The sequence below is a fragment of the Microtus ochrogaster genome, linkage group LG2 (assembly GCF_000317375.1).
Source record: "Microtus ochrogaster isolate Prairie Vole_2 linkage group LG2, MicOch1.0, whole genome shotgun sequence".
Lineage (NCBI taxonomy): Eukaryota > Metazoa > Chordata > Mammalia > Rodentia > Cricetidae > Microtus > Microtus ochrogaster.
The window spans coordinates 25,504,390-25,515,473 of record NC_022028.1 but is presented as its reverse complement, the minus strand read 5'-3'; the positions used below and the strand labels follow the sequence as shown (position 1 = coordinate 25,515,473).

At 41.3% G+C, this 11,084-nt stretch overlaps 1 protein-coding gene across 1 annotated transcript; it reads right to left on the bottom strand.

Annotated features, from left to right (window-relative positions):
• Window positions 1-4,602: 4,602 nt before the first annotated feature.
• Il1rl1 (interleukin 1 receptor like 1) lies at window positions 4,603-10,608 on the bottom strand. The gene is made up of 7 exons (XM_026785705.1): window positions 10,519-10,608; window positions 9,777-9,987; window positions 8,831-9,005; window positions 8,556-8,718; window positions 6,990-7,058; window positions 5,578-5,719; window positions 4,603-5,031 (listed from the first exon to the last, which is right to left on the bottom strand). Exons 1-7 carry the CDS (start codon window positions 10,577-10,579, stop codon window positions 4,863-4,865), a joined length of 990 nt encoding a protein of 329 aa, XP_026641506.1. The 5' UTR covers window positions 10,580-10,608; the 3' UTR covers window positions 4,603-4,862.
• Window positions 10,609-11,084: the final 476 nt, after the last annotated feature.

Here is an 11,084-nt window from a genome sequence, read left to right as displayed (position 1 = left end):
GTTGGTTGGTTGGTTGGTTGGTTGGTTGGTTGGTTGGTTGGTTGGTTGGTTTTTAACATCTGAACTTGAATGATAGAGAACAGAGAGTCTGTTCAGGACACTTCAATTTTGTTCATAAGCTTCTGGTATTTATCATGATGCATGGAGCCTCCTTCTGTGCCTGGTGCCTGTTTCATTTTCCCCACACAGCCTGCCTCACTTAGGCAAAGACATCCAGTGGATACCCAAAGCCACAGGTAGTACTTAGCCCTCTATTCTACATTGTCTCCTAGACACACAGACCTAAGACTAATTTATAAACTTGGCACAGTAAGAGTTTAATAGCCATAACTGGGAATCAGGATGGAGCCATGGACTCTGACAAAATTGGCAGCACCAATAGTCTAGAACTTTATGGCCGTTGTCTCAAAGTAAAACAACTATTCCTCAGACTCAAGCACTGTGGGACTTCAGCAGCAAACCTGCTAACTAATACAGCCACTGGCTAGTGGGTGGGTAGCATACACGCCATGCCATGGATACACTGAACAAACAGATGGTTCATGTTCCAGGCAAGACAGAGCAGGGCACTGTGACTTTATCACTCATCTCAGAACTATGCTCAACCTAAAACCTACACTTGCTTCTTTCAGCAGTTCCTCATTTAATCGTTTTAAGCTTCAGCTGACCCTCAGTAACTGAAATCCCAGAAAGCCAAATCAAGGGCATGTGGAAACCATAATACTCCCTCAGAAGAAGTTCATATGCTAAAGGTCAATAGTGAGAAAAGTCAAATTTCATAAAGGGTCTGAACTCCCCACAGATCAAACCACCACCGGCTAATTGACAGTGTCAAGCGCTAAGACCTAACGTGTTCACTTTCAAATGAAGGCAAATATTCCCATTTCATCAGAACTCTTTTTGCATGGGCAAAGTTCATGTAAGTATGTACTCATGGGGTGAGGATTCAAGGAAAATTTGCATGTGTTATGTGCTTGAACCTGAAACACCAGGATGATTTTATTGTTGTCCCTTCATAAAGCTTTATCAACACATATTTCCCAAAACATTGAAACCTATCTGGGCCTTGGGCAGAGTCTGTTATCAGGCACTCACTAAGAATAGTAATTCCACCAGGGAGGAGATTTGAGATGAATGTCAAGAGCGCAAGTAGTAACAGGAGAAGCATGGAAAATGACCTATGCAGACTCAAAGATTTCACTGAGGAGGTTACACAGGAAATGAAAATAGGGTTTAGCAGCATAACATCAATAGAGAAAAAAAAAACAATAGTCACTGTGGACTTGTGAAGAGAATCTTGAACTTGATACTCACCATTCTGAATTTTGTAAGGTGTCACTATGTCCCTCCAGAACAGAGCAACCTCAATCCAGAACACTTTTAAGGCTATCACCAAGACACTGATAAACATGAGCAATAGACTACATCCTGCAACTATGTAGTAGGTACTTTGATGATCGGCTATCAAGAGATGGGGAGACGAGAAAAACTATCATTAGTATTAGTAAAATAAGACAGAATGGAAGAATGCATGATTGTTGACATCCATTGAAACCACAAGACATTCTCACTCAATAAACCAACGTTGAATTTTCATGAATATTTTCAAAATCAACAAAGCAATTGTTTTAGCCCATATTCTGTGCAAGTCTTGAGGCTTGGTGGCCCAGTGATCGTAAAGGTAAAGAAGACACGCAGACACATGTAAACCCATAAGAAAGGAGATAAGAAGGGATTTCAGCTGACGGAGACATTTTGAAGGGAGCCTGCTCAATTCCAGAAGGAGTAAAGAAGGAATCCTGGAAAATGAGATCACTAAAGGATGGAGAGGAGTCAGAAAGATCTAAAAATAAAAAGCTTCCCTTCCCTTGTCCAGAGAGGATGCCGAGCAATATGCAGAGGTGGGAGTGTGTGTTCTGAGAGCTTTATCAATTCAGTTTGGGGAAATAGTGGAAGATGTGTCCGGGGCTATGCTTAACCAGAAACTCTTGCTACGGAATTTGGCATGACATGAAGGAGTGAAGTGTTGAAAATGAGAGTTCTTTTGCCAAGATTAATATGATGGTAGTAGAAGGCTTTTTTTTTTAATGGGAAAAAGACACATCTAATGAATTATAGTAGGGTGAGTAATTGAGGGGAAGATAAGGATATGAACTCATGAAATAGTAAGAAAGGGATTGACAAGGTCAGTGTTGGTCACACTAAGGAGCGTGAGTCAGTAGTAGGTCAGGGGCTTATTGCTGCTAGAGGGTGGGGGTATAGAAGAGAGGACTGCAAGTCACTGAGTGTGTGTAAGGGAGAAGGCAGTTTACTGGGTTCTGTAATGCTGCTGCCTCCCGCTATTGAGATCTCCCTTCAGCTGTCTCTGAGCTTAGGCCCACAGTTCTTGTTTCACAAAACACAAAAACAACATTGCTTCCAACTTTGGGAACTTGTAAGACACATGTACAAGTGGGACACAGGAACTGTCACTGTTCATGGTATTCTTGGCAGCTTTAACTTCATGATGCTCATAGATTTGTTAGAAGTGGTACTGCTTACACATGAATAGCAAGAGACTCATAAGTCTGACCTGGTAAGTGATTTTTTAATCTTATTTGTAAATCCCCAGGCACAGGCTCCAAGATATGACATGAATATCTCTACCAGTAGTTACAAATTTCTCTATCACTCCTGATAGTTTACCATCTGTGTGTATGCAGGATAATAAACTCAAAACATCAAAGTCTGGTGCTCCAAAGATGATCCAAGGATGAGAGCTCAAAACAAGCCAGAGGTTGCTGTCTTTATTTCTTCAGGTTTAAATAAGAACTTCCCAAGAAGCTCATTTGGAAGAACTGTCTAAAAGTCCAGTCGGATACATGTGAGGGATGTGTGGGAAGTTGACTTGTTCTTACAGGGACTCCTGTTAGTAAGTACCTTTGTGGACAGTTGAGCACATGCAATGAGAGGCAAGACCTTGATTTAAGATGTCCCTGAAGGTTGACACTCAATATCTACCTAAGTGCTTATGATTTTATAAAGCACAAGGAAGTTTCTCATCAATGGCTAGACACAGATGCTTCTTGTTAGTGTTTATAAACAGGCAAATGACATTTGTGCTGAGTCCTGAGTCTAGGATTACAGTACTTGCTAATCCTTCAGGCTCACTCTGTTTTTTCTTCCTTGCTTAGTGAGTGAAATTAATGGATAGTATAGGCGTGGGGGTGACAAGAGAAATGAGAAATTCTAAGGGAAGGTAATTAGATCTAGCCTAATACATAGGAAGCTTTGTATATATGTATGTACTATGTTTATCACAGACACTAAATTTGCATGTAACAGCATTTAGAACTATGTGGAGGGAGACTTTTTTTAAAGTTTTTGTTATTCAAACTTAAAAAATACCAGAATGGCAGAAACAAAAGAATTCATTATGATAATTCAACAGCAATGGAGACAATTTTTATTCAATACACTGAGTTGTTGAAATAGTATAAACATGTTGATTTGAATAATAACAGGTGAATTAAAAATAAGCCAGAGAGTACAAAAATCACATACACGTACACAAAACAAATACAACATTCCAGGTAACACAAATATAATTCCAATACAAACAGAACGAGAAAATATTCAGAAATTTAGACAAAAAATACACCCTTAGCAGAGGAGGGTACTAAGGACACAAGGTCATGCTGGGTGAGAGCAGAGAGTGGCTTCTTTCACCCTGTACAAATCACTGTGCTCACCACTGTCCTAGAACACAGTGCTGTGCTCCACAGTCATCCTGAGTAACACCATTATCAGGGCAGATGCCTAATGTCTTGCTAAATATGACAACACTAAGAGTCATCTATGAGCCTGGTCATCACAAGTCTGGCCACTTACAAATTACAAATTTTTTTTTTTTAAATAAAAATTTACAAGTCAGAGGCTAAAACCAAAACCAAAACAAGAAAACTCCTGGCTGGGTGTGGGGACACTTATCTTTAATTCTAGCAGCCCCGGGAGGCAAAGGCCAGCAGAGGCCAGATTGGTCTCCATAGTGAAAACAAACAGCAAAACAAACGAAAATCACAAAGAGCCCAAGTACCATACCAGGCGAAGACACAGCTTGTCTATGTCAAACTGGTACACCCACCCTCCTTTTAATACATGTATTCATCCAAATGAATGTTCCACATGTTGCTATGAGCTTAGAGTCAGTATCTCTCTCCATCCTCCACCCTCTCAATATTTAAAAGAAGCTTTTTGCTTACATTAATTGTATTGCCATTTAGGGGAGTGATAAGTATCATAAAAGAGGGTGATAAGGGTACAAATATTTTCCTCTGCACTCTTTGGAAATGGACTCAAACTGGTCATCAACCTATCAGGGTGACTATAGCTGTAAACTCAAAGACCAAGCAAGGACCCTGAGAAGTGCTCTGAATGGAAAGTTTATGAGTTGTTTTCAGTGAGGAAATTACACAAAGAGACACCACAGGGCTAGTCCTGCTTTGAACCCAATATGAACACCAAAGCCCCTTGTTGACCGTGCAAGGGATGACTGAGGAGGAAGTCACGGGCAGACTAAAAGGAAGGAAAGAGGGAGCGAGAACAGGCAAAGGAAGATGAAGAGTGGGAAGAGGACTGTGGGGAGAAAAGGGAGGGAGGGGAAGACAGAGAGAAGAAATAGAGCAGCACAGAGTCCTCCTGGAAGACAGAAACATTCTGGGAAGAGCAGATTTAAAGAGCATCTCCAAGAGGAGAAAGCCATTTCACGAGACTAGCCAACTAGTCCCCATGATCATGAAGGATTCCCCCGAACCAAACTGCATCGCACAGTCTTCTGAGAAAATGGCTGCACTTTACAGTTGATTCCACCAGTTTAGTCAAGCTTAGTGGGAGGGACATGCCTTACTTGGCTGTTTTTCTCTCAGTTGCAAGGTGTGCTTTATCACGCCACGATGGTTCAGGGCCAGACAGTCATATTTTTGGGACAAATCCTTGTCTGTCACATTAGTTATCCTTAATACCGAGGTTAAACAATCCATGGCACTGCTGGAACTGAAAAAGCAACAGGTTACTGATAATGTTTTCCTGGCAAGTGCCAGCTGGGAGGTGGGAGAGGGGGTTGTTTCAACTCCAATATCAAAATAGCTGGGGGTGGTGATACATGCCTCTAATCCCATCATTCAAGAAGCAGGAGGGTCTCTGTGAGTTTGAGCCTAGCCTGGTCTACAAAGTAGGCTCCAGGCTAACCAAGATGACATAGTAAGACCTTGTCTCAATAAATAGATATAGATAGATAGATAGATAGATAGATAGATAGATAGATAGATAGATAGATAGATAGAGAGAAGATAGAGAGAAGATAGATAGAAGATAGATAGAAGATAGATAGATAGATAGATAGATAGATAGATAGATAGAAGATAGATAGATAGAAGATAGATAGAAGATAGATAGATAGATAGATAGATAGAAGATAGATAGATAGATAGATTGATAGATAGATAGAAGATAGATAGATGATAGATGACGTAGATAGATGATAGATAGATAGATAGATAGATAGATAGATAGATAGATAATAGATGATAGATGAAATACCTTTGATTTTGTTCTTTTTCCTCTTGAATTCTTTCTTTGCCAAACATTTCAACATTCCTTCCATTAATCTGCCACAGGACTTTAGTCAAGAACTGAGAGCCTTTGCCAAGGCAAGCTAAGCAGGTGATATTCACTGGTTTTCCTAGACAGGAAGTGAAGAAATTCACGAGGAAAATTAAATTCTACAAGTGGCATCAGTTTCACCCAGTGTAGTAAACCTTCTGCAGTCTGGCCCACTTCCCTTCCTCATCTCCTTCCTGTGCCTTCTTTGCTCTCTCTCCCACCCCCGCCAGTGTCTCCATTTTCCTCACAGACACACCACCCTCTCGCCTCAGGAAACACTACCTGCCCTAGCATCACAGCTTCTACAATCATGAAGGAGTTGCTGATAGCTGAAACGTGAGTTTCTTTTTCCCTGGTTCCTTCCACATCTTTCCCTTCCCACAGAATCCCCGTTGTCACTCCCTGAGCTGCCCTTGGAGATAAAACTGCTTTGTCCAGCCCAACTGTTTGTTATTCTGGGTGTAAAACATTCACAAAGACTACGCTCTGGTGCTCCATCCAACTCCCTTCAACTCTAGATGTTCTTTTGGGAGTGAAAACATCAGAGGTGATTTTGGCCACAGTTGTACATTCAACTTCCTGCTTCCTGAACTACAGGCTCCCACCAGGAGCTTGCCTAAAATAAGGGACATAGTTGACATGGGGACCTGAGAGTCTCTGGAACAGCAATGCTATGAAGTAAGGATTAGAAGCTACCACACTACAGATGGAAATGGTGGTGGCCAAGACTTGAGTTGAGACCAAATCAAATGCTGTTCTTTGCAAGGAAGAGGGTGGCAGGTAGGATTACAAACAAGGAGCTACATATGATCTTACTCCCCAGAAATGCAGGAATATCAGTGTGGGCATAATAGGGAAGACCGCAAAACACATTGCTCATCAGAGAGAGAGATAAGGCCAGGAGTGTGGTAGAGTCATAGATTACAGATGGGAGAGGAGAGAGACGTGACTCATCATGGTGTTTCAGACACCAAGTCTTTTCTAATGAAACTCAACAAGAGAAGAGACATAGAGATTTATAAATCTATTCTTATTCTTTTGCTATCACTCATCTATGACCTTAGGGCATGCCTTTGAGCATCTCTGAACCTAAGTTCCTCAAAAGTAAAATGAGGACATCTGTCCATTGGGTAGAAGTGACCATAAAGAGATGCTTAAATGAGGACCATGAACTCTAAGGCCCTAATACAAATACAGTGTTGTGACAGGAACAGATATTTCCATACTGCCACCTCACATGATCCCCAAGTTCCCCTCTGCTAATTGCATGACCCTTCCATAGGAAACCAGACCCAGAATCAGAAAGAAATGTTTTCCAGGTTAATAGGGAGTTGTTTAAAATTTCTTACCTATTTCCACTTCCATGGTTGTGTTGTGAGCAGGGAATTTAATTACTGGAAACACAGAAAGGCCTTTTTCTTGAAATTAAAAAACAGAAATAGAATGTAAGTATTACTGCATTGATTAGTCATCAATATAAGCTAATCTTTTCATATTTCTATTTTATTTCACAGTATTGTGTCAACTGTTTTGAAAATAACCTTTGGCAATTCACATACACACACAAATGAAACAAATAAAATATCTTAAGCAACACTTTTTCTGACTACTATGATACCTTTTGTGACATCTTTTCTATTCTCTTCTATATCATTAAAACAAATGCTGGTCTAACCCATTAGTTGTATGACCTACAACTATTTGAAAAACATAATTCTGTAGGATAGGCATAAAAGTACCGAGAAGAGGAAGTCAATAGGCTCAGGAAAGTGATGAAGCCATGAGCACAGAGGTGTGCTGCTCACCACCCTCCGCCACTGCGCTTATCCTCGGGAAGGCTCCTTCCTGTGGCCCCTAAGACTGAGGCACAGGGAAGCAGGAGGTCTCTTGGAGCACAGATAAATCCTTCACCCCTAGGTGGTCATTAATGTCAGGGTGTTGCCGTTAGGAAACGTTACGGGAGTTGACATTAGACAAGTGGAGACACAACCACAGTTGTGGTTTGATGGTGCTTATTCTCCAGCAATGGGGGGGCTGAACAGGCTCTAAACAAAACATCTTCTTCGGTATTGATTAGTCCTTTTCTTGTTCACTGGCCACTTGGATGGTGAGACCCTCCCCTCAATCTCCTCTACAGAGGCAACTGTGCCCAGAAAACCTCAATTCTGTAAATGCCATCAGATATGGTTAGAAAAATCTTACCCTCAAGTGGCTTCTACAATACTGAAAATGTACTTGGAAAAAGGTTTTTTCTAAGCAAATGACCTGCCTTGAAGATGCCGATGATAGCAAAAGCACATAAACCATAACTGAAAACCACTCAGCAGTGTGTATAAAGGTCATGGTGCCCTGTGACACTCAGGCCTCTTTATCTGCGGTTTCTACATCCATAAACTCAACCAGCTATGCAGGGACATCAATTGCGTCTTAGCTAAATGTAGTATAAACTTTAAATCTTGTCATTACTCGTACCAGGCAGTATGTTTGTCTGTGTAACTTCACACTGGTTACTACCAGCAATCTAGGGGCAAGGGAGAGCTTAAGGGAGGAGGCAAGAACTTCTGAGGATATATATTAAACAGGAGCATCCAGGATTTAGGTAGATGAGCATTTTGGAAATCAGACAAAAACAGGGGGGAGGGAGTAAATTCAGACTGCTTTATCCTTGAAAATCAATTTCCAAATGGGGGTGGGTTGGGGAATAGCTATCTATGGCTTTGGTTCAATAATATATCTTTCCCTGGAATTCTTAAACCTTGTGTTGTACAACACCAACTTCCTGTCACAGTAGAGTGTGTGGATGGGAACCAGAGAGAATAGAGTTGGACAGAGGGTAGAAAATACGACAGGAAATATTCACTTCCCCCTTCTCATTTTTGTTTGGCTCCTGCAGTTTGCTGAAGCCAGGAGCTTACCTTCGACTATGAATGATCTGGTTGCGGTCACGATGTAACTGGTCCCGTTCTCAGTGTGCGTGAATTTACATGTGTAATCCCCTTCATCATCTCGCCCCACGTTTTTAATGAACAAGTATGCTCTGTGCGCCCTGTACTTCGGTCCTTGAAGAGCTTTGCAGTTCTGCAGCAACGACCAGAAAAACATCCCGTTCCTCTTCCACTGAGTTTTTCACTTTCCGCTACATCATTTGTGCTAATTTTGTCCATTTCTCCCCTAAATTTCAAACTTTTACCTTAAACCACTGAACAGGCGCTGACCAATTATAGTAGAAGATTGTTGGACAAGTTATCTTGGGGTTCTTTGCTGATCCATTTACTGTTTTGTACATCAAATGATCGGGAACGTTACAGCCTGTTGTCTTTCTATGTATGGTCACATTCATGAATTCAGTCATATTCAAGTCTGGGCTATGGAAAGAAGGCAAGCATTTAAAAAGTGTTACCTGCTACCACGAGATAGCTTAATCCAACTCCATCCGTTGGGCAGTGTTGCTCTTACAAAAGCGATATATACAGTTCTTCTCTTATTACAAAATAATCATCAAAATCTTGAGCTTTTAAAGACTTCATTTGCTACACTGGAGAAAAAACAAAGCCTTGAAAATGGCTTCACCAGGTCCTCATTGCCCACTGTCACGCTAGGATCCTAACTAAAATATTTGTTAGTGTTTGTTGAGCCAGACACAGAGCTAAGCACACTTTGACATCATGTTATTCTCACAGCGATGGGTTTTTGTTGGTGTTGTTTTGGAACATGATGCTACCATATGAATTTTACACACGAGGAACTGAGAGACAGAGAAGTCACGTGGTGGCACTGCACACCTAACTAGCAGAAGAGCTTGGGTTGGAACTGTCTTCTCCAAACTTAGGCATCAAGCTATATCTAAGCTATGTGAGACTCTGTGAGTACCAGAGATGCTGTGAGATCTAAACACAAGGCCATTGCAGTACAGACTGAGGGTATATGCATGTATATGGCCTTGCTGTGGTATGTTCAATAGCCCATCACCAGTCAGGCTGCTGGTCTTCCCAAGAGTACTTTCTGGTTCAAATCACTTTACAAATTTTACCCTTTCTCTGAGGGGCAGAGCGGAGAGGAAGCAAGGACAGCTGGAGCACCCATCACTACGGAGAAGGGAGCAGGCACAAAGCTCACAGTGGATTCCTGCACAGTACCTCGTGACCACGCAAGCATACATCCCAGAGTGAGCCATTCTGGCTGGTAGAAACTTCAGGCGGTCTCTGGAGACAACGATCCCCTTGCTTTTCTGAGTAGACATACTCTCATTTGTAATTGAGTTATACCATTCCACATGATCAAGCGGGCCTCCGCCTTGGGGGCATCTCACAATTAAAGCCTCATGTTCCAGACCCCAGATTGCTTTACCTACAAATAAAGTATGAACACGACCCTGAAGTGACCATGTGAAAAAAAACACAGTTCTTTTCATATAACTCAATGTTTCCATTCTTGATTAGATTTTTAAAGAGATCATAGATTGCGATGCTTTGAAAAATGTTAAGTCAACGGTTAAAAGCCTTTACTAAATGTGCTATGTGGTGCAATAAACTAAGGAATCAATTTGAAGTTATGTTTTCCTTTGCTCCTAGGGGAAAACACCTATATTCACGCAAACGCGTTGTCAGTGAATAAATCCCCATAATGCCTCCCACGTGCAGGTACTGTGTTCAGTCTTGATATATGTAACTCCAAAATTATGATACACTCACAATAGGGAATTCCTACTGAGAGATTTATGATAAAGAACGTGTGAAGAGGAAATAATTTTGCTGCACACAGTTCAGCCCAGAGCAACTGGAAGCAAGCAACCGAGATGCAACAAATGTTCCCAGAATTACTTAAGTTAAAAAAAAAAAAAAACAAAACCATACAACTTAGCTGAGCACCAATACTCACTGCTCTTGGTTACTGAGGAATACATGGAAACTGTCAGAACCGCCAAAACCCAAAGCCCCATTCTCCGCTTGCCAATCTCGTGCTGGTGACCGATAGATCAGAGACACAGAATGGCTATGATGGGCTCACTCGGTGTTTGATGAGTGATGTCTGACTTAGGGTCCAGAAGAGAAGTCACCGTAGCCACTGGAAAATAAATCATATAAAACCACAAGTAAAATATTTATCTTGACCTGCTTTTTACTTACTAAAGATTCCCCAGGAAAGAAGAATCAGTCATTGAACACGTATTTATTAAATTCGCTTATGCCGAAGAGTTGGGTCTCAGGTGTCCAGTGTCACATCTGTTCCAACTGAACCTGGAACTAGAGAGCAGCTCTCACAATGATTAGATTATTTCACAGTCGTTTCTTACCAGTCCCTTGAGCATTCCCATAAAGAAGCTAAATTAAGAGGAGATAAAACAATTTTTTAGATTTGAAAAAAAATCAGAACCATAAAATTGAGCAGATGCTAGAAAACACAGTATCATGCCAAACCACAGCCTGTTGCTTTACACTCTGGTA

Bases quoted from the DNA above. Each gene is read 5' to 3' on its own strand.
- Il1rl1 (XM_026785705.1), bottom strand. From the start codon at position 10,579: ATGGGGCTTTGGGTTTTGGCGGTTCTGACAGTTTCCATGTATTCCTCA. The intron at 8,719-8,830 runs GTAAAAGTTTGA...TCGTTGCTGCAG, and splicing joins CGCCTGTTCAGTGGTTTAAG to AACTGCAAAGCTCTTCAAGG. The intron at 5,032-5,577 runs GTATTTCATCTA...TTGCTTTTTCAG, and splicing joins GAAAAAGAACAAAATCAAAG to TTCCAGCAGTGCCATGGATT.